This window comes from Mycteria americana, chromosome 1 (assembly GCF_035582795.1).
Source record: "Mycteria americana isolate JAX WOST 10 ecotype Jacksonville Zoo and Gardens chromosome 1, USCA_MyAme_1.0, whole genome shotgun sequence".
Classification (NCBI taxonomy): domain Eukaryota; kingdom Metazoa; phylum Chordata; class Aves; order Ciconiiformes; family Ciconiidae; genus Mycteria; species Mycteria americana.
In genome coordinates, this window is record NC_134365.1 from 196234108 (window position 1) to 196258419 (window position 24312).

The 24312-nt window shown below is 34.4% G+C and overlaps 1 protein-coding gene across 1 annotated transcript in view; it reads right to left on the reverse strand.

Moving 5' to 3' along the window:
• The window catches only part of NBEA (neurobeachin), a 235388-nt gene that overhangs the window by 122538 nt on the left and 88538 nt on the right, over nt 1-24312 (reverse strand). Inside the window, exons 22-27 of the mRNA XM_075498349.1 lie at nt 20793-21010; nt 19123-19276; nt 9670-9850; nt 8421-8551; nt 7028-7135; nt 5132-5300 (exon numbers count right to left, since the gene is read on the reverse strand). Coding sequence (XP_075354464.1) covers nt 5132-5300; nt 7028-7135; nt 8421-8551; nt 9670-9850; nt 19123-19276; nt 20793-21010 — 961 coding nt within the window. The remainder of the gene's footprint in view (nt 1-5131; nt 5301-7027; nt 7136-8420; nt 8552-9669; nt 9851-19122; nt 19277-20792; nt 21011-24312) is intronic.

Here is a 24312-nt window from a genome sequence, read left to right on the forward strand (position 1 = left end):
TTTTAGACCACTTGACAGGCTCTTCCATTTAAATAATTCTTGGTTTAAAGACTCAATTTTTAAATCTTCACAAATGCAGAGAAACTGAGTCATTTGACATCCCCAAAGTCTACCTCATTCTAATTCTTTGGTATTGTGAACAGAAAGAAGCAAGTCTGGCAACATTTACTTTTGTAGGACTGTGTTTCTCAGATATCCTTCAGATGCAAGAGAATAGTTCTGATCTGCTATTTTCCTTGAGACTGTGATAATAAATTACTTCCGAGAGTAATACTATATATGACCTAAACTGAAAAGTGAGGGAGCTTTCTTTTCATTTTGCAAGTTCTGCTTTGTCTGACTAAGCACAGACTATTTTAGAAGTACTGCAGAACCTTTAAAGTCATCAAAAACTAGTAGGAGAACCCCAAGCACTTGTGACAAACTTATGACAAGAAGGAAACCTACAGATAGAGACACACTTTTCTCCTCCCCATGGATCAGCTTAGAAAGAAAAAAATAATACAGAAGTATAGAACATTATAAAGAAATAAACATTTTTATTGTTAAATGGTAGTCATGGGTACCATCAGTTTATTTTTTCCTTCCTGGGTGTGTCCTTTCTCCTTTAAGCACCATAAGATAACATACAGCTTGTGAACAATATTTGATTAACAGGAAAAGAAACATTAAATCCTTATTTTACCCCCTACAAACATTTGTAAGTAAAGGTAGAATATGCTTCCCTGCAAAACATATTTTAAAGTCTTTTATTTCAATACTACATTTTATTCGTATATAATATCATCAATAAACTAGGCAAAGGTCAACATTGTATATGATGAGAACCTAAAAGTTTCATGTCAAGTACAATGATGTTTAAAATTCCTGTAACCTGCACTTGACACCAGTTGTAGTTACTCATAAGAATCATACGCCAATCACATACTGTAATGTGCCTGACACAAGTAGGGTCTCACACAGCCTTAAATATATTTTAACTAAAGGTATCATCCCATGTAAAGAAAAAAAAAGGAAGCATCACTAAGAACAAAATCAGTATCTTATTTAAATACCAGTAATATACATACTCCTAATATTACCCTTCCCCCTACAAGTTTCCTGGTCAGATAATTAGATTCCATCTACTAAAAATCGATTTCTTTCAAGCAGCCAATCTCTCTCCCTTAATTCATAGAGATCTGTCCCAAAGAAGTCTTGTACAGTTCTAACAATAATGATACAATTTGCTATATTGAATTGGGCTGACAAAGAACAAATCCTTTACATTAATTTAGTGTCATGTGGAATTAATAAAATAGAGGCTTTACTTCCATGTAACAACTGTCTTTTTATGCATTTTTTAATAAATAGGATTTGGCTTTAAAAATATGTATTTACTTTTAAATGCTACATTAAACCACTCTATAATATGTTAAAATACCTTAAAATTTAAAATAATATGCAAATATTACATGCTTGCTGCCAACGTCTGAAAGCATGTCAGATCACTAAAAGGAAACCAATTGGCTTAGCCACTGGAATGAAAGATTCTTGAAATGACAAAATAGTTTTGACTTTTAGCCTTTTCTGACAGTGTTGGCAATTTTTTTTCATTTCACTTCCTGCTAATGTTGTTCAACACTGAGGAACTGGGTTCAGAATATAAGAAGCAGAAACATTTTTCTTCTCTAACAGGTGAAGCAGTTAAGTCTAAGAGGCTGAGACCTCATAGAGTTAAAACCTTGAAGGATGTGATGATACCAACAAATAAAATAACTAGCTACAGATAACATTTCCTTTATTGAATAATTTGTTTCTAAAGCCAAAACACTTTTCTTTTGTATACTGCTCACACTTTTACTATATCTCTATTGAACTATTTTAAAAACAAAACTATATTTTACTTGAACTCAAGGTAAAACAAGTACTATACACAATAGTATAGAAGATACAATTCTTAAAAAATGTGTTATCTGAACTATTTTGGTGAGTTTGTATGGCTGCCTCCAATTCTTCTTAAACTTTTTTTCTGCTTTCGTTATGTATATTTTATTCATGTACTATATGTGGATAAGAAGAAAAACTATTTATTTTTTTCCCCTCCTTTTGCCAACTATTTATATCAAATGTCAAGCTTTGTACAAATAGCAATATAGTCTCATTTATGTTGCATAATTAATTTTTATTGTATTAAATTTAATAAAAATTAAATTGCCTTTAAATAACTGTGTTTTGAGGCAGTCTAACCAATCCCAATTTTCAAGCAAAGGTGTTTAAAAATAAAATATCCTATGCCTGATACACAGAAACATGCTCTAAATGCAAAAAAAATAAAAAAGATGAGAAAGCAGTATTTAATGAAGTTTTAGGGGTTTATTCTGTAGTACCACATAGTACTGTAGTACTTTTCTGAACTAAGAGCAAATGATTCCTTTTTTTATCAATGATGGATTAAATCATACAAACGCAACTATGTCACAACAAAGAATATTACATCAGTAAATTGAATGATCCAAAATAATATTTTTTCTTTGGATGGCAGACAATAGTCTTATTAATCAAAATCACAAACCCTTGCTTACTAGCTGTTAGAATTTCAAGCAATTTATAATATACATACATGCACACACCAAAGTTTAAGAAATGCCAGATTAACATAGTGATAGTTTAAGTTGATGTAATGAGTATTTTAACATAATGCTCCCAGCACAGTGTATAATAAACATAAGTTGCATTATTACTAAAGTAGGAAGTTAACTATTTCTGTTCTTTATAAACAGGATGCAATTTTAAATCTCTTAGGCTTTTTATAAATCAATCTTTTTACCCATTTAGATTTTTCAAAATTATACCAAGAACATTTTCATCAGATTAAATTTTCTAACCTATTTTACTTTTCTGTATTCGCAGCACAGTGCATGCAAATAAATGGGGAAATGTACATGCAAACTTGGCTAAAGTTACACTCAGGTAACCCTCTCTTTTTCAAGCAATGACATCTGAAAAACATATTCCCTACATTATATAGTATCTATTAAAACAAACAAACAAACAAAACAAATCAGGCCCAAAACATGTAATAGTTGCTCTGGTCACAAAAGCAGTTTCCTTCAAGAAAAGCACAGCACATTAACTAACAGGCATAAAATAATTCACAATACATACAATATCAGAGGTTTACATACCATCAAGAAGGCAAGAAAAAAAGCAAGAAAGGAAGGCAAAAGAACAGGAAGAGATATGGGGAAAGGGAATACTACAAAAGTACTACATATTTTACGTGGTAGGCAATATTTTTAAAATAGGCCTGATTTTATTCTTATGGACCTAATACTGTAGCAGAATTACCACAAACCAAAAGCATTTAAAATTTTCTACATCCATTCCCTCCTCCTGACTGCTTTTTTTTTTTTTAATTTTATTTTATTTCATAATAAGTAAAGTTAATAAATGGTAGTAAAAGTGGGAAAGAGATTTCCTAGAGAAATGTAGGCAGGAAGTTAAAGTTTTAAAGGTATCATCAGGTCTGATCTCCATGTAACCTGAGGCGTATACTTATTTATCAACAATTACATCACAGTTAGTTCTTGAATTACATTACATTAAATAAGAACACCCAAACAGGTTAGGAGATGATGTTAATATTACCTTTGTAAAATGAGTGGGCAAAGCTCTGCTCAGGAATTAACTTGGCAAGGAATCCATGGTTCAAACTTGGGTGAGGGATAGATGGTATGACCACAACTGTGGAGAAAATCATGGAATCAAATGTGAGCCAGCTAGTATTCATGTGTGGCCTGGTCCACTGTGGATCCATGACGGATATCCTATCTCATTGAAACATGCAAATATGGTATTATCAACAAAAAATGCATTTCTAAAGGAAGAAAACAAGTTCTGTATCAAGAGATAGGAAACAGCATACTTATTATTTGGGCACTTCAAGAGCAACATTCATGGGGAAAAAGAGACACAGATAGATAGATAGATATATACACACACGCACACAGGCAAGACAATCATGGGTGAAATAGTTCACAGAAACTAGCCATTTCTTAGTGCAGAACCATAACATATAACCAAGAAGGCACAAAAAAATTATGATTTCTCATAATTGACTACATTCATGTAGTATATTTAAAATGGAAAGCCTACAAGCACAGGGACTTTAGAAATTATGTATAAGTAGTAAATTAAAACATCATGATGAATCAGAAAAAAATGACTAAATGTAAATATGACACAAATTGGAAGATAAGTTCTGTGAAGAATGAAAGTTAGCAACTCCATAAATGAAGAAAGTAATTAAAAATCAATACAAGAAGAAAAACATACATAAAGAGCTTCATAGACAAATTCAGTTATTGTTTTCAGCTCCTTTAACACAGAAGGTAGAGTTATAATCAGTCCAATCAGACTTGAAAAAACCTACTGAACTGACAGTGTAAAATATTGAAACAAAGTGGGGTAAAGTTTGGATCCCTAATTTCTGACAGGTTCTGACAGCTAACAGACTCCCTTCCTCTCAGGCTGAAGAACACATGCTAGTAAAAACCACTACTACTAATAAAAATCACAAACAGTTCAGTCAAAGAAGGCAATAGAAATGCTTCCTTTTTATTATACTGTTTCCATAGGCTTTTAAATGCAGGCACCAACACAGCAGGACTCCAAGAAAGTACTCCACCACTACCCTTGCAAAAACCTCATTCAAACAAAAGGAGTTCACTTGGGCAAACAGCTGTGTTTGCTGTTTATACGTTTCAGAGTATAGAGTTAAAGATATCTGTTCTTACTAACAAATAACAGATTCAGGAAGTTGTGCTGATCAACTATCTTGTACTTTACGGCTTTAACTCCATCAGGCACCCTGTTTCTTTTTAATTATTTTTGATTTAAAGAAAAAAAAGCATAAAAAAGCAATATGCAAAAGAAAATTAGTTATACCCTATAAGCAAATATACAGAATAACTGAAATCTGCGAATGTATGTTAATGAACTGAATGATTATCGAGGAAGAAAGTAGCAAGTAATTTACTGTTAGGATCTTAAGCTACTCACTAAAAATACTTTGTAGTAAAATAAATACAGTTCTAAAAAAAATCTGCATATCAAAATGAAAAATAACATTTGAAGAAAATAAATGTACCTGTACTTGTTGGTGAATTTATTTCTTGTCTGATATTTCTACCTGCCTGGCTCCCAGATCTTGCAGTTTCTCGTTGTGGTTCTAGTATATCGCGGTATTTGGAGACCATCAGAACGGAAATAAAGTAGACTACTGCCAAAGCTAAGAACTGAGCCTGTTTGCTGTCGTCCTGTGTTGGAGGAAAAGGAACAGATTATAATAGCGGACATTTCCGTAGAATTTTCACACAGGATCATGACAAGGCTTTATAGATAATACCTTTCTGAAACGTTACATCTGTTAACATAGTAGTAAATGGATTATGTAGAAGATTTAATGGATTTTTCAGTGGAGTACTGTGCACACAGCATGTATTAAGTACTGAATCTTACAGGTAATTTGGCAACTACACAAATCTCTGGGACTGTGGAGTCAATAGGCTTTTCCATCCAGAGGCCTTGATTCTGCTCTGAGAGTGCTTTCAAGGCTTCTCAACAGCAAGGGCAACTGACTTCTGCTGCTCCAAGGACGAGACTCCGAAAGCTCCTGCCACAAGAAGGTAAAGGGTACTACTGCTGAGAGGGAAAACTAAGCTCGTCCTGTTTTTCTAGCTAACACTGGATGCATAAGCAGGCTTCTGGTAGCATGTAAAAGCAGGAGGGGTATGACCATTGCTTGTCTTCCAGCAATAATTCCCAGCTCGTACATTCTGACTTCTCCTTCAGCAGGTTTGTCAGCAGCGATCCTAGTTTTCCAGGGCTCTGATTTAAGTAAATGCGAGGACCACAACAGCTTTGCTGTCTTCTTTTCCTCCCACCCCATGTAGTCTGCTGTTCTATGGCAACTACCATCTATGGCTTAGATATCATCCTGATTGAGCTTAAGTTGCTGTAGTTCAACTGAAATATCTTTTATTATTATTATGGTGTAAAACCCAACATGGTAGAATTAAGACTTCAGCCTCTATCTACTCCTATAGTGGTTTCACCTTGTCTCAATTCCACAGGTATGCATTTTCTATTACAAATCCAGTGCTTGCTTTCCATGTTTTCTGGGTGTTATTTAATTTGGCTGTATGTCTTTGCAATTCTTAAAATAACTACAAATCCTCTTATTAAGTTCTTTCACAGAAATGCCAGAAACAATATTTCCCCTATTCCCTTCTCCTCTAGTTAAGAAAAGAGTAGGTGACAGAAGATCTCCACCCAAATTCAACCTTGCCCTTTCAAGATGATCAGGTCATCCTGACAGATAATTTTTTTTGTGTCAAGTTCTACTTTCTTCTTTTTAAAGCTATTTCTAACTTCAGTCTTCATTTCAAACCACTCAAACTTAGGTTGGAGAAGTTTAAACATAACAGATCTATTTGCGTAACAGATCTATCTGTTAAACATAACAGATCTATCTTCTACTTTCAAAACCAAACACATTGTGGCACAGTTTTATGCTAAAAACAGTTGCAGACAAATCTGAAAAACATTTTAATATATAGTTATATGTAGTATATATATGTTTAGCAGAAGTAAAAATTGTCTTTATAAATCAATTTGCTGCACTTCTGTAATACATATAATAATTCTTCTTCCTACCCTGGTTGGACAAATAGCTGACACCTTTAGTAATACAGTTTTAATCAAAATAGGTCATAACCGATTTATTCTGGCTGTGATTATTTGGCTAATACAAGATCAAGTCTGACTGTTAAATACAGTTAGCTGCTAATCTCAAATAGTTTACCAGTATGATTTTAAAGCGCAAAAAGTGGCTGGTAGTTACAAAGCCATGAGAAGATGGTTTGCTGATAATATATGAAGTGCAACACAGGAAGGATATTTTTAATTCCAGTACAAACAAAATCTCTTTCAAAATATAAGTGATGATTTTGCAGAAGAAAGAATTACAGCACATATTACTCACCACATCACGAAAAACAACTGCTCGTAGACGATTAATATCAACATCCTGAAGAAGCCTATCAGGGTCTTTTATAGGAGAAAGATTGCCAGGGACATTTTCAAGGGGAGTCTAAAAATAAAAAGTAGTGAGATTTTTTTTCCCCCCCCAAATAGCAAAGCATTTCTGTTAGAACCTTAATTTGACGTCTTTTTTGGATATTGCAGCAATCTTAGATGCTTTTTTACTACCAATATATTTCCAACGTAATACTCAGACAAGGGTTCTAGAAATAGAGCAATGTTTTGAATTATCATCTTAATACTATTTAAATATAAATTGTTACATCTTCCCAGTACCTCAGAACAACTGCATCTCTTCCCAGAGTTAAGATAATAATTTGCACACAAAAGGTTATTTCAGATTACAGTTGTTTCACAGCAGCACAATAAATTATTTCTAATACATGTGTTAAATTTAAAAACATGAGCAGAAATGTTTTAAAAAATCAGTTTATGTTCACTTTACTGAGAATTATTACAGACTACTTACAGAATAACTGCTATTATTACAAAGGCATAGAGTATTATGCTTCCTTTGAAAAATGATAATGTATTACAAATTATGCCTAAACACCTAAAAGTCTCCTTACATTGATTTGCTTTGCACTGAATGTGATAATGTGGAGAAATATAATGTTTTTGTGAGAATTAATAAAATAATATTGTGAAAGGAGCTGAGTTTGTACATGCTATCTGAAAAAGTTTTTAGAGAAGAAAACCCACTGAATTTAGTAATGACAATATAGTAGCAAAAAAGGAATCCTTTACATCATACAAAGTGTTGTATTTTAGTCACGGGCTGTGCTAAATTCTTTGAGATTTTAGTTTCAGGAGTCCCAAAGTCTTAAAGCTGTAAACAAGTCAAAAAAAAAAGATGAACAATGAATTAATGAAACTGGAAAAACTAAGCTGTAATTGAATATTAAACAAGTTTCATTCCTAAAAGCAGATAGAAAATACTGGTATCTAATATGCATGCAAAGGTCTGTTGAAGTTACTGGGACTCAGATGTTCCACCAACAAAGATGTGATTGCAGGATTTCATCAAAACTGCAAGTGCCCTGACAGATTAAAAAAGCTGTGCAGGTATATATGACAGATGTCAGTAAGGGTCCTTGCTCTTTGAAGTAGACCAAGCAAGAGTGAAAAAGCTGTTTAAAATTGCTCCAGTCAAACCAGTGCATTAATGTTTTCTTGTTTCAAATAACCCCCCCCACACTTTTACTTTAAGCCAGTTAATAGCAAAAACCTAAGCTTTTGCCAAATATTTGAGAAGGCAGTTAGAATTATTTTCTGATCCTATAAAGCAGTGGTACAGACTCGTCGTTGCTGTTGGTAACTGAACACTGGGTTACCTTGGTTGCTGCTGCTGCAGTTACACCCTGAAGAGCGTCTTGAGTTTTACTGCTGATTAATGACGTCTTGTTCACTCTCTCTCTCTGCCTTTGCCGACATTCTAAGCAGTTTCTCACAGCCACACAACAAACTAAAAAGAAGTTATGAAAATGCTACAAATTAGAGTATTTTCTCATTATTATATTCAGAGCATTAATTAGCAGTCTGTACATCTAGTTTGATATGTCAATAACCATGTCCAAATAGTAAGTGCAACATAGTTGTCACATTAGATTCTGTCAGGACTAAGAAAACATTATGGTGACTTATTAATTTAATTCTTTAGTTGAACAGCGAAATGTTTTATATAACTGCTATATCACTATATTAAAATTTGAAAATTATTAGTCCTTGAACTGGAGCTCTCATATGTTATTGATCAGTTATCAACACTTAAAATCTGAAAGTACTTATGTACAGCTAGAATAGAAAAAAAATAGTAGGAGGTAATTTAGAATTTGATGAAAATTGATCACTGAGAATAAACCACAAGTTTTATACGAGGAGCAGTATAATTCTCAATGACCTAATAAGTGGTATGAATAATAACAGGACAAAATCTGAGTACAAAAATTACTCATCATTTGAGACATGAAAAAGTACGTGGGAGATAACATTAGCAAAACAGCATCATGCCAGTTGACAGTTAAAATTTAATGTTCACAAGGATAAACTGATATAGTTTGCATAGAATAGTTTGAATTATTCATAATTTTTTAAGTTTCCTAAATTAATTGTAGCGGTATATAGCAAACAGTAAATAGTGAAGAGAGGTGCCAGACTGTTGCAATGTATATTAAGGTCTTCAGAGTCTGCATGTGCATCCCGTGCTTTTAATCTTACATAGCCTATAAGTAGTCTTCCTAATCCCATGGAGACTTGGATAAAGAAACCTGCAACAGGCAGGTAGCAAAGCAGTTTTTAGGAAAAAAAAATTCTCCATTTACTTACTTATATTTAGTATTTTTACTCCCCCAAAATATATACAACTTGAAATACACAAGAAAGAACAATTTCAGACATGTCATTTTAACTTATTCTTGTGCCTAAATTGAATCAACCTTAAAACGGTATCAAATCAATAATAAACGGGATTTTTATTTTATCACATCATAGTAGAAGTCCTTTCCTACATGTGTCACTATTTGATCCATCTGTAGCTCATTGATCCATAAGTAATTATTTAATATATACTGTCTGCCGACTTACCAAGCCTTAGGCACTGTCGCATTAGACCTCCGGAAGACATGTTTTTTTCAGCTTCAATCTCACTAAAATTTAGAGAACTGGCAAATACTAGTACATCAACCATTGCCATCAGACGGCTGAGAAAAGTTACTGCTGTCTCTGCTGACATTCCTTGTGTCACTTCAATATTTTCCAATTCAGTCTTTAAAAGGAGATAATTGAATTAAACAGTTTGAACACAACTGAAATATAAAGACAGCATGTACACATACAAATCTAAACTGTTATGCTTAATGACAAATACATTGAAAAGTTATTTAAAAATCTCCTACTATTACCATTAACATAAACTGTGAGTGACATTCAAAGTAAGACAGCATGAAGATTGAGAAAATTATTTACATTTACATGCTGTAATAGACGAGAAAAAGTCTAATATAAATAAGAAAGTTATTAGCAATTACATAAAGCGTGGCCAGGTAGTAAAACAATGCACAGTATATAAGGGTGCAACGTACTCTTACATTATTCCATAGGCTAAGCAAACTGACAGGTAACAGATGAAAGTAATTACACTGTAGAGCTTTTACATTCCTTTAGACAAACAAGTAAATGTGAGGAGCGGAGTGGGAAAAACTGCACAGTTTTGCCCGGTTTCCACGAATTGATTCTCCGTGGGAATGCTTACAGCTTCAGCTCTATCTCAGCTGAAACCAGGACAATACCATACAGGAGCCTGACAGAGTCCAGTTCTCCTGGAGATCAGCAGAAAGTACGTTTACACCCTCACGACAGCAACGGGGAAGTGAAAACGTGACAAGTGACATGGCGTGCAGCTCCCCTTTCCCAGAGGATGGCCATTTCTTTCCTAATGCAGTGTTGGACTCTCCTTAATGGGAATCCACAGAAAAATGCTGAATGAACTCAATATTTCAGAAATCTAAAAGGGGGTCATGTTTTTCTCCAAAAAAGATACTTAGATGTCCAGAGTCATGTTTTCAAATGCATTCAGGTGTCTAACAGTGCAGATAAGTGAGTAAACAGTAAGTTTAATTAAAAAAATAAATATCTGTTTAAACACATTTACCCCTGGAGCTAGGCAAAATTGAAAATAGGATTTAGTACTTGACTGTGTCCACATTTATATGCTTAAATACTATTTTTAAAATTGTTCACAGATGGCTGATTCTTATTGATTGTCAACAACATTTCAGATCGCAGGGCTTTTCTGAAGACAGACTTTGGTCTCTTTGAAAAGTATTATTTTCATTGTATTTGTTTTTATTCATTTGCTTAGATGTATCTATGAAAAAAAATCAAAATATATTTTGTGCTGTTAAGGCCATTTCCCTCCAAAGAAAAAGAAATACAGAAAAATAAAAAAATCCTTTATTTCCATACTTCTAAAAAATTAGTATCTTCACTCATGAGTCACTTTTTAGAATACTGTACGTCAAAAATTATAAAAGTGCAAACTGTGCCAAACAGTATTAAGGAAACAACTGTTTTGAAACATGAAGGATATAATGTGACATGTGTCACCACAATGATAGATACCACTTCATTTAATTTCTCTTAAGGATGTAACATGTCGGTTACATGAGTGATTTGGGAAGGGCTGTCATCTGTCTGATCTGCCCAATAATATCAGAAAAATGGTAAAACGACAACTCTCAGAAGAACTATTTCCAGCCTATCTTCTTTAGCCAGATCTCCCCTGCTTAGTGTGTGCTGTGTTCCTACGTTTTGAAAAAATAAATTGCTGGGGTTTTTTATAACAGACTGGAACATCATTTTTGAAAGCACTCATCCAAAGAAAATAGGTTTGCAAAAATCTATAGCCATAACAGTCTGCTAGAAAAACTCATAGGTTGTTACAGAAACTTGAACTTCGAACTCATGCTTGAAATAACATCAGGCTTGCTAGCAGCCAATTGACTGCCTGCTGTTGATTTTTCTCAAGCTTCAACTGTATTGCATCCATCATAGTCTTAAATCTACTCAGTATATGTATTGCTTTGTTTTTTTGCAGGTTATGCAATAAATTTATTTTATATAACATTTTACCAAGATTTTTGCAAACTTTGAAATAAAAAAAAAAAAATTTTTACAAATCTCCCTAAAATTCTGCTGTATGGAAGAAAAAAAAAGACTGACAGTTTTTTACAGCAAAACTTACCATCAGTTCTACCTGTTAAATACAGCACATTGATATTCTAATAATGTTTAAAATAAGCTCCATCGTTGATCAAGCTGCCTTCAGGTATTAGCAATATTTTAGATAGGTGTAACTCAAAAACTCTTTAAAAAGTGAACTGATCACCATTTCATGACTACTCAGGATCCTTTAAGAGCGCTAACAAGTCTCCCATAAAATTAACATGTTCAGGGCCTAAAGAGTTTTTCTATTGACAACAACATTTATAACTTAAATTAGCTCACAGATCTGCCTACATTCAGACTGGCAGCTAACAGTAAGCATCATACTTGACAATGCATTAAGTTACTCAAGGGAAACATGGTAGGAAAAGTTAATGATTACACCCAATATATTCCTATTCACTTCCTATTATATGATACAGGAAAACAACAATAATAATAATAAAAAAGCCAAAATATTAAATGATCAAAAATAAGGTATTTTTGAAAATGCAAAAAACTGAAACTTACAGCAGCAATACTAACCTTAGAACCCTGGACATGCAACAGACAAAACAGACAACAGATCACAACAATAAAAGAAAAAGAAAATTATTTAAGTTAACTAAAAATACAATGTAAAATTGAAACAAATTAGTATCTTGGAATTAGACATTTGCTTAATTTATAATTAGAACAGCAAAACATTTCAGCTCAGCATGGACATTTGAAAATAAAGACTTCTAAGAGATAGCTATGCACAAGGAAAACTGTAAATCTTGTATTATTATGTTCCTGTAAACACTGATTCTTCCAAACCAATGTACATCTTTTATGTAGTACATAGAGCAATTTTATGAACAATGTAAACCAAAGTAATGTTTTCACTGATTATATAGAAATAAAACGAGCGTTTTACAACAAGCCATTTAACTGAAATGTAATAAAGTAATTCATCTTTGTATGAGGAGGCAAATATGTTTAAAATGCTTCAACAAAACAAATGTAAATCACGAAAAGCAAACCAGTTCTTCATGCATAATGCTCCTTCCTTTGAAGCAACACATAGCTCATTATATATATTACATTTGGGTGTGACTTCTTCAACCTAAACCAGTTTCATACTGGCTATTTGAATGCTTTTGAACCACAGAAAAAAAAAAAAAAGATTCACTAAGTCCCTGGGACTGAGTTGGTCTTCAAATTTCAATGTTCACAATTAAACAGCTGTGTAAAATTTTTATGCTTCAATTTTAGGTAGAAGCACTTTCTCTTTTATCACAAGGGGCTAGGAACTAATCCTTAAGTTTTCACTGGTTATGTTTTAAAAAGAGAAAGAAACTGAAATTTCAAGTGTGTATCAGTATTTTTGCCATTTAAATAGTGGAAAAAGCTAACAGAAAAAAAACAAGCTGAAACAAACTGCTTGCCTTCCTTTTGGAACAGAAAATACCATGTTCAACGAGTTTTTAAATGTGTCTTCCTCTTTTGTAGCTGAGAATTAACCTATGACTATTTTCTCTCGATTACTAGCTGACAATTTTTATATCAGTGTGCCACTGTTGATTCTCAGAATTGTTATAGATCACACCGCACCTGTGGCATCACATGAGTCATGAACATGATAATGATAATGCTTAACACTATACACAGGACATACAGAAAAATATCTTGTCTTGGCTTTTAATTCACAGACCTAATAAGGCTGTCTTTAAATGTTTAATTGAGTTTTGTAGACAACCGTTCACACAACACCAGCAGCCTTCAGATCACAATTCGAGAGCTGCTGTTTTAAAAGCTGCAAGCAAGAATTAGAATTATAGACTTCATGGACTAAGTGGAAATACAAACTAGTTGCAAGGGGTCTGGAAATTTACTCTCAATTGTCACATATATTTCAACTCCTCAAATTTCTTTTGCCTTACTCAATGTCCTCAAGTCCCTGTCACAGCTGCTACCCTTGTAGTAAGTAATGATTATTTCAAGTTCCTAGCTTGTACAGAAAGCGTTTATATCTGGCAACCAGCTGCTATTAACAGAAAGCATCTTCTGCAAACCTTTTTCCTTACAGCTCCCCAAATATGCTTTTTTCACAGTTGCACACCATCTTAAAAATGTCTTCCTTATAGCTGTAATTAAAAAAAAAGCCTCAAAGACCTCCCCCACAGAAAGAAAAAAAAAGGAAATCAGAATTTTATATTTTATGACCTCCCTATAATATTGGCAGTTATCTAATATCCCCCAATTTAATAAGCAAGACATCAGAATCAACAGTGGAACACAATCCAGCTTATATTGTAAAACAACAAAACTGGTTATTTTTTTGTTAATATTTGCTTCCACTTCAAATCGTTTCACATATACAATTGACAACCCTTTAAACACACCAGCATTTGAAGCAAGTCCTTGTACAGATCCTGAGACAGAGGTGCTATAGAATTGAAATAAAGGGAAATACTAAAACATGTGGGAGTAGATTACTGTGAATTACAGTAAACTTTCCCATGTATTCTATACAAATGTATAACCTTCACTCTACTCTTCAGTAACTCACAGATTTGTGAGTGGTTTGTTTTCACAGATAATGCATTTTTTCTTTTCTTCTTCCTATTCATATTTAAAGGCTCCTATTCACAGCACTATTCAGATCATCCTAGTCTGGATTAAAGAAAGCAAAGCAAAAGGCATATTTCTGTTACAAGAATTAAATAGTGAGGAAATTCCATAATTAAGATTGCCTATTCTACAGCAGACAAGGGATCATGGAGTAATTTTCCACCCAGCCCAGAAGAATTTCCATTTCACTACAAATCTAACTATGCAAAGGAAAAAGTCTTTTTGAAATGGGAAATTCGCCAAACATTTATCTTTTTAAAGCAAGGGAGGGAACACAATACAGAATCTGTTGCACAAAAGAAAAAAAAAATCTGCAATTCCTCCAATATTCTGAAAGTCATTTTGCTAAATTTATCTCTTGGTTCTTTTCTGCATATAGCCTTAATTAATTCAAGCATCCAATATCCAGTATCTATTCTACTAATGAGAAATAGGCCAAATGCCTTTAAAAAAATGAGAGGCAATGGGACACACGTAGTAACAACCAACTCTATAGCAGACTGTTGAGAAGAGAGTTTTGTAACAGACATTTAGGACTGTTCAAGAATCACCAGCCCAGGATGAGGCCTCACTTGAACTCAGACTGACACACTCAAGTCAAGGAACTGTGGATAGGTAGGACTGTGAGACTGATAAAGGAACTGTGTTTCTGTCTGTCATCATCTCCGTTAGAAAACAAGTAAGCTACCTCGTAAAAAGAGGCTGGATTCAGCTCCAGGTTAACAATCATTGCAGTCGATGGACCCTACAGGAATCTGGCTGACCAGCCACTAGAAGTCTACATCAGAGATAACGGAATCATTTGCTTCTATTGAGTAGATCTCCATTGGCTAGAAATCTAGTCCACATGCAAGTACTTCAAATGGATACCTAAATTTACCCTATTCCCTTCCTGAATTCCATCCTGTTTTATCATCCCGAAGTAGAAGGGTGGAACGACCTTTACTCTCTGTTCTACAGCCTTTTTGCTCTCATATTTCATTATTCCAGACCAAAAAGGAAATTAATTTTTAGAAGTAGATGTAAGTTACATGTCCTATGCCACAAATACAACACACTAGGAGGAAATAAGTAAGAATTACTACTTTAAAATTTCAATATGGGCCCAAAAGGCCTTAAATGGGAATATTTGAGAGTCGCCATTCATGAAAGTGAAAAAGGAAGAAATGAAGTAAAATAAGGTCATACTTGTTGATAAACTGAATATATGTATTCTACAGGATCTACAAAATGTGAGGGTTTTGACACCCCAGACAGCTCCACAGAATAGAGATATGGAGGATCAGAGGCTTTCAAAGACAGACAGACTAAACAAGATGAAGACTCTATGGATTTCAACAGGCACACCAGGAGACACGACTCAAGCCTACAAAGTCATAAATGATATGGAGAAGAATAAAGACACGATTAGCCACTCCTTTCATAGCATAAACAGTAAGGCACATAGTGACTTTATATATTTAAGCAGGCTTAAGAAAACAAAGACAAGAAGTGCTTCAAAGGTTATATAATTACTTTGTCAGACTCAATGCCATAGGATATTATAGAGGCTAAAAGCGTAAGTAGCTTCAAAAAAGATCAGATAAAGTCTAGAAGGATAAATTCCTCAGTAGTTATTAAACATGACAGCCTGGACACCCTCTCTAGCTGTTAAAATCCTAAATGCCGAAATGAAGTATCATTAGAGCAATCAATATGCTTGCTCAGACTTCTGTATTTCGATGTAAGCTGCAAACAGTCGCTGTTGAAGGCAGAATGCTAAACCAGCCAGGCCCTTGGGCTGACCCAGTAAGGCAGCTTATGTAATATGTGGACAGCTTGCTTTTGTAAGAGTAGTGCAGTACTGCTTGACTGGACTTCTAATACCATGCCCAGTTTAAATGACAGAATCACAAAATCACACAGGATCATGGAATGGTTGAGGTTGGAAGGGATTCATGAGATGCAACACAAAATTTGGACTGTATATCTTGTGGAAAAAACCCATTCATTAATGTAACTAACTAAAACACAGCAGGTTCCATCTGAAAATCAAGAAACACTTTTTCGCTGTGAGGGTGACTGAGCACTGGCACAGGTTTCCCAGGGAAGTGGTGGAGTCTCCCTCCCTGAAGATGCTCAAAAGCCATCTGAACACAGGTTTGGGCAATCAGCTCTAGGTGGCCCTGCTTGAGCAGGGGAGTTGGACCAGATGACCTCCAGAGGTCCCTTCCAGTCTCAAACATTCTGATTCTGTGATTCTTTGAATCGGTGAGGGAAAGAGAGTATTAGCTCATTCCTCCCTTGAGAGTTACGCCGGCAGAAAGCATCACTAGAAGGCCTGCCGTAAGTGTTTTTATGCAGTGGAGACGTTATATAAATCTTCCAGTTTCAGTTCTTTTCTCTCCTCCAATTAGCAGCTCTTGGAAGGAGGAGAGTGAGACAGTCTTTTGTAACTGATTGTAAGCACTGGACTACATTGCCCTTTCAAGACTGAGAAGAAATATATTCCTAACCAGCAGCCCATCCACTTTTTCCCCAGCAGTTCAAGGATGCAAAAGTATTAGAAGTCTGGGAATCAGTATGAAACTTCTTTTCATTCATCATATGATGGATATTCAGAAGTGGTCTGATGCTCAACAGGGCATCTGGTCCCTTCATAACTGTGATCCAGAATAATACTGAGGGAGAGCACCTTCTCTAAGAAGAAGGAAGGATGTGCTCCGCTCTTTGTATCTGTCACAATGATGAATAAATCCACCTTCCTGCTAATGTTTATGGACAGGCAATGACAGAACAGGAATGGAGTTGAATGCGATGGAAGAAGCTCTCTGCTAGGTGGAAGTGATTATGAAACCATCATCTAGACAGTAATGGTTATTTCCAGGTGAAGTTAATTTGTGATTTTATCAATTACTTCTCCCCAACCTCCCTGTACATCTGCGACAAAAGTAATAACTTTTTTTTTAATTTCAGAGTAGGATTAATTCAGTTTGAAGCCAACTACAGATCTTTCAGTGAATTAGTTTATTTCATAATTTATTTTTATTTTATTATCCTAATCAGATGGCAAAATTGAGCATTTAATACACATAGTCCCCATGTAGCGGAGAAATGCATGCATAATACACAAATTTCAAAATGTAGTCTTTTTTATCAATACATGAAAATTACTGCTATTGTAGCAAGGCAGTATCAACACACAATATTTTAACAAATGGATGTTGAATTTATAAAGTTGTATCAGCTATCTATCTATACGCACACACACACTCATATATATATTTATTATCCAGAATAGAGGGAAATGGTGAACTGCAAAATTATTATTCTATAGAATGGCTCTGCAGTGTCATAAACCCAGATAAGAGCTAAAAAACACCAAGACCATTCAATCAAATTGCAGCCTAATTAATGATGTGCCTGTTTTACGTTTTTACATAAAAGATGACAAAGAAAATATCTTCATTTTCAAATGATGTCCAAAAGGTTTGTTTTAAAAAATATCTCCCAATGTCCTTTTATCTAAAGACTGGTAGTACAGCCTACATCTCAAGATGGCTTGGTGTGCACTCTCTCATCCTTGTCAATATTTACAATGAAGCACTTGCAAAATCTTTTATTCAGCAACCTTCATGCCATTCTTGTGACTACAGAGAACTAAAGTCTTTCCTGTGAGTCTTGCACTTTTGCTTATAGCAAATATTTTCCCAGTTATCACAGTGAAAATAATAAAGACACAGCATTTAGCCATTAATTGCCTGGCTGAAAGTCATATTAAAGTTTAGCCAATTGCTAGTCCATACATTCATACCTTTCAAATAAAATCGTGCAAAATGGTTTTTTTCGCAAGCTAACTAGAATAGTAGAGGCAAAGTAAAGTAACATCAATTGCCAAATGGCTAGAACAAGGAATTGAGCTTTTACTGCCAAACTACATTTGTAGCCTCCAGTGCCTACTAGCCACACTACTTCAGAGGAGCCTCTTTGTCCCTTCTCGGCCTCATTTTCTCCCCTTTCAAAGACTTTCAATACTGACTGCAGACGCTTACGGGATGTTCAAGATAAAACATTTAGTATGAAAGAAATAGTTACACATATATGCACAGACAAGGCATCACATTCAAATACTGTAATTACTACTGACAATAAGGCAATATTTACAAAATATTTCTCCCTTTTTCATGAAGCATTCTATTAGGCTACTTTTGCCTGCCTGAACTGTGATCACCTAAGAAATTACAACTTACTAAGAACATTGGAGTGGATAAAAATATCAGCCTATTTCAATACAAGATTAAAAAAAAAAGGAAACGAAGGTCAGGACCTACTGAAGGAAGAAGTAAACAGAGTAGTGAGGGGATGAATTCTGGTATCATTTGGCATGCAAACAAATGGTGGCCATGCAAAACAGATTTATGAATATCAATGACTATTCATAAAGCATGTAATTTTGTTACAGTAATCATGATTTGTAACCATGATCCTAATGGTCTTTCAAATGAAATATTAAATATCTACTTAACACTACTTCTCTAATAAAATTAGCATTTCAAATGCAAAATATTATAAACACTCTGTATATCAAAGCTTAACAGTTTCGATTATAAATTTAAATTTTTTGAAGGAATTCGCAGAGAGGTGACAGGACCCTAAAGAAGGAAAGTCAGCTGCAAATAGTGGTTTTTATTAGTAAACCCAATTTCTAATATGACCACTAGGTGGAAATATTGTACTTACAGTTGGGGATGTGGCTGCTGACAGCAATGGTAAAATTCCTCCACAAGCAATAATAATATTGTCTACCATCTGGGAAATGAGGTGTATTGTGTTGTGTACGAAAATAATATTTTCATTGCTATTGACAAAGTCCATCACAGACTTTGTGGAGTGACTGCAAGAACAGAAGAAAGGATGGATTAAAAACAAACAATTAAAATAAAAGTTTAGATAAATTTATTCTTTGCAACCAGACCATGAGTGTTTCCTTCATATAAAGGCAAAATCTTGTCTACAAAACTTTGCATGTAAATTGCCTAAAAATATGAACAGGACTAGTCTAACGAACAAATTGATTGCTACCTATTTTCACACCAGGATTAGTTTCAGCTACCCAGTTGAGAACAATGGCTCATAACCTTTTATTCCCATCAACCAGTACTTCACTTCACAGGCAGTTCTGCTGAAAGCAGTGGGGTTGTTTCTTCAGTGTGAAAGTTATTATTTAATATTAAGAGTTCACCATACTGCACCAGTGCCATTTGAAGCACCGTTGATAACACCTTATGATAACACCTGCTAGTGTTTTAAAGGAGAAACTTGATAATATGGTGATGCCTTGATCTAATATTAACTTTATTAACTAATATTAAATTTAGCATTAGCAATAACTTAGCAAGCCACAGATGCTAATAAGATTAGCTAAAATCTCAGCAACTCCTAATCGGTGGGAAGTTGTCCCATGAAACAGTCACTTCCCAAAAAAATAAAACACTGTGTGAAAATATTGAGGAATACTCAGTCTATAAGTATATTCTTTTCCAAAAACAACATTGTTGCCAGCCAGCAAACAAAAATTAAAGGCTTCAATTGAAAACATACAAACTGAACTTTACTCTCCAAGCATTACCTAAACACAAAGTACAAACCCCTCCCACATATTTGGCCAAAAAGAATTATCAAAATTGTCTATTTCCTAGTGACTGTCACAGAACAGTTCACTGAACTGGAAATTAAATGCAATCTAAATTGGTCCTTGGATAACTATGCTCAAGTTTTCTGAAAATGAACTATTCTGTCCTGGAAATTAGACTAAATAGCGTCTGTTATACCTAAGGGCTCTGATAACAGTAAGTTATTGAGTATCTCTGTTAAAGTGTACAAAAAACCTAGGAAATCACATTGCTGTCATAAAATATAACATAATCACCAAGACTAACTACAACCAGGAGCCGACATGCAAAAAAAAATTTGTCAACTAGAAAGAGTGATTCCTTAGAAAATGTTATAGGAAAGATTTTTTATTTATAAGGTTTGCAGGCAGAGCAGCTCTCTTTTAATTGATCAGTTTTAAAAAATGGCCATTAGCACATACACAAGTATTCCTCATGTCTGAAACAGAAGCAGCAGATTCTACGGCTAAACATAAGCTGAAAGAGCAGCTGAGTTTAGTTAGGTATGTATGAGTTATACAATCTCTCAAGAAAACAGAAATTGTTACCTGTGAAATAAAGCTGTTACAGGCTGGGAAGGGGTGAAAAGGGAAGATACAAGATACAGAAGGGCACTTCAGCTAACACCAACTCTTTCCCTTTCCACTATCCCAGTAACATCCCCTCTACAACACATCTAATTTTTCCTCGTTGATGGAAACACACAAAACAGGAGTTAAAGAAGAAACAACCACCTACCTTCTCCAAACATGTACATCTGTTTCTAGTGCAAAAAGCAAGTCTGTCAGGAGCCGCTGGTGCATAGGAGACCATTTAAACTCTGGAATACGAAACATAGTTGTGCGTGGGCCTGGACTAAACTGTCGTCGCTGCTCTTCTGTCATTGGCATTCCTCGAAATCCCAAGTCAACGCGTAAATCTCGGTCTTGCTGGGTGACAGATCGACCCTGTACTGCCTACATCAACAAGAATTTAAAAAATCATGTTAACTTTTTATGATGTGTTTTTGAATGGATCACAGAATTTGAGAAAGGATGGGCTAAAACTGGACTCGAGCACAAACTATAGGAGATATTGATATTCCAAGGCAGGCAGTATCCTTCAGTAAAGGAGCTGCTCCAATTCAAATCAATCAGCACTGATGGGCTACAGCTGGCCTTCCTTTCAGCTATTCACCAATGTTTTACACTCAGGTTCTTCACTTGAAGTACTACAGAAAAGACCAAATGCAGCACGTACAATGTCAGCAGTGACAAGGCTTTTTTATAGGAAACAACCATTCTTTTGTGCTGATAACATAATTTTCTTTGAATATTTGACTCAAAACATGGGCAAACTACAGGGTGATGGCTTCAAGGAATCAGTGTACTTTTAGACAGCTCCTCATTTGCCAAAACCAATTTATTTATCTGGTCTTTTTAGCAGGATCATTAGAGAATCAAGTCTAGTCTCCCAAATCTCATTTTCCCAATTTTGTTACACTTTGTTAATTGGTTAATAGTTTTATGGATCCTCAGGACATTCTTTAGATTCTCCCAACAGGTGGTGGATGTTAATTTAATTCTCCTTCAATACCTACATAGTCATAACTGTTTCCACTCGGTGATTAAAGACAAAAGTAAAAGATACACATAGAGGATATGATGGAGAATATCGTGAAGGAAAAAGTAGTAAAGAACAAACATTTTGAATGAATTTGAGGCAAATATTCATAACAACGAAAGTACTTATAATATGCAACATCTCTGAAAGGAACAAATACAAATTCTGATCCTTGAAATTATTTTAAAGTGACTTTAGATTAGCTTAAAACTGGCAAAATAGAAAATATACTTCCTTTGCTCACATATTCATTTCCTGATCTCAGCATCCTGTTTTAAATCTGGACATTTAAAAGCAAGAAGACATTTACAAAATATTTGTGCTAGCAATGTAAAAATGGACAAGGCATTTGAGTTGAGCTGGAAAGCTTCTTAGATCTTTAGCCTATTTTGATCTTCTGTAGCCAGCATCTTGAAAGCAGGGCAGGTTTCCTTCATTAAATTTGATCAATTGGGATGAAAACTGTTACTGTTGCTTTCATTTCCTACGTTTTTCTTAACGTTATCTTTAAATGACTCTTCTTTTTTTCTTAGACTTATCTAAGATTTGAATTTTTTGCATGAATCGTCTGCATAGTGCTTTCAATTCTATTTTCAGTCTTTCCTAGTTGGGACCATAGGAAAGAGTTAATTTTATATTCTTCCGTATTTGATCTACTATTGAGAAAGGCATTAACTCTTCTTAGATGTATGCACGAGTTCCCATCTCTACTTAGTTGTGCCATTTGTTGCTTCCTCTCAGTCCACTTGAACAAAAGGCAGCTTACTTCTTACTGATAAGGTGGGGAGCTGATTGCAGATCTGTTTTTAGAGAATTTGAGGTTAGCAACTCCATTCACATACCACTTGTTCTCTTTTGGGTACAACTACAGGTAGTTGTCATGTCAGCAGCAGTAATGGTATCATAACTGTACCATAACAGGAGAGCTTTTATCTAGCCAATAATACTGTATTTGCAAGAATGGGCTTTGATGTGCATTGCATAAACCACCATGAAATCCAACTATCTACACTTGGGTGGCCAGCCTCTAAGTCATTTTCAGTGTTTTCAGTGGTCTCAAAGAGATCAGATCCAATGTGGCAGTTCCCATGCATGCTGCAATCAAAACTCCAACCTCTGGCTCCACTGTAGACACATATTAAAATTAACATTGCTCTTTACTCAGGAAAACAATAATACTTGATTTATGTTTTATTTAATACATATTTCCATCTTTTTTTAATTAAGGTTAACTTCTTTTAAACAGAAAAGATTTAACTATGGACAGCTTACAGTTTACAAGGTATTTCAAAACACCCAAAGAAGAGATTAGAAGATAACAACAGTTCTGGTGGTTACACAGTTGATAATTGTTTTTAAGAAAAATATTTAAAAGAGATAATAATAGCTACAGACTTAAATCAATTCATGGTAGTTTATCATTGATTTTAGTGGGAAATAACTGTAATTTAAGTAGTATATGGAGAATCAAGGGAGTTAAATAACTTGTAGAGTCAGACTCTTGAGTACACAGTCTGTAGATAATTTGCAGATCCAAATGATATGTTAGGAATTTTGTGAGTAGCTAAGAGTAAAACATTTGGAAAACATTTTGTTTCTCCTGTATTACAATGATCTGATAGAAGTTCATTAAGATTTATGTATCATTTTAATCCTAACAAATAATTACAAGCTTGAGGAATTTACATTTTTATAATTCAACTCTTACAGGTGAAATTCTTCAAGTAAAGAGGTTAAAGAACAGAAAAGTCCCCAAGTCACACCAACAGGATTTTCTACAGTAGGTAGTACAAAGTCAGATTATCTTTTTCATTAAAGATTTATCCACTGTCTTTATGTGTGCACATATGTACATAACAAATGAATACTGGCATTTCATTTGTCTTTTACTCTTTAAACAAAAATCCACATTTCAAAGTAAAAACTGTCTGCTCCTTTTTCTTGCTATCCTCCATTCATTCCATTTATCAGTTTCCACGGTATTAACAGTCTTAATTTTAAGACTTAACATAAGGTATTTGGGAACTGATAGTAACAGATACACTATTCCTATCGAGAGCTTTCAGGGCTTGTTCTTTATTAGACAGAATGCTTTTAAATATAAGGATCCCTACACAATGCTTGATAGTCTGTCACTGATGTTATGAGGATTTTCACAGTTTTGAAAAAATACTTATGAGAGAACCCCAAATTTTTCTTATAATACCTGTCTAGGGAATGCAAGAGCTCCATCTGATTTTCTCTTCAAAACAGAGGTTCTTACCATAGAATAGAGACATAGAGTGTTCTTTCTGTGTGCCAGAACCCACTGGTCTGAGTAACCGTTATTTTTAAACTTTTTTTTAAAAGGGAAAGTAACTGTTTTGGAAACCACAGATTGTTTAAATAAATTAAAATGTCCATTCACTGGAGTTTTTCTGCAAGTATTGTCTCCCTGAAGAACAAAGCGGGCAGGCTGATCTGTGTTCTTTCATCAGATGACATGTACTTTGAGTGTACTTGAGTGTATCTCTGAAAGTCTTTCTTCTGATTGTTTGATACACACTACACAGTACCGGGCAGAGAAATATATGCAATTTTTGTTTGGTTCTTCTTCCATAGTTTCAGGAAGTCTGCTTGACTTTTAAATCCTAGAAGATAAATACTGGTGTACATA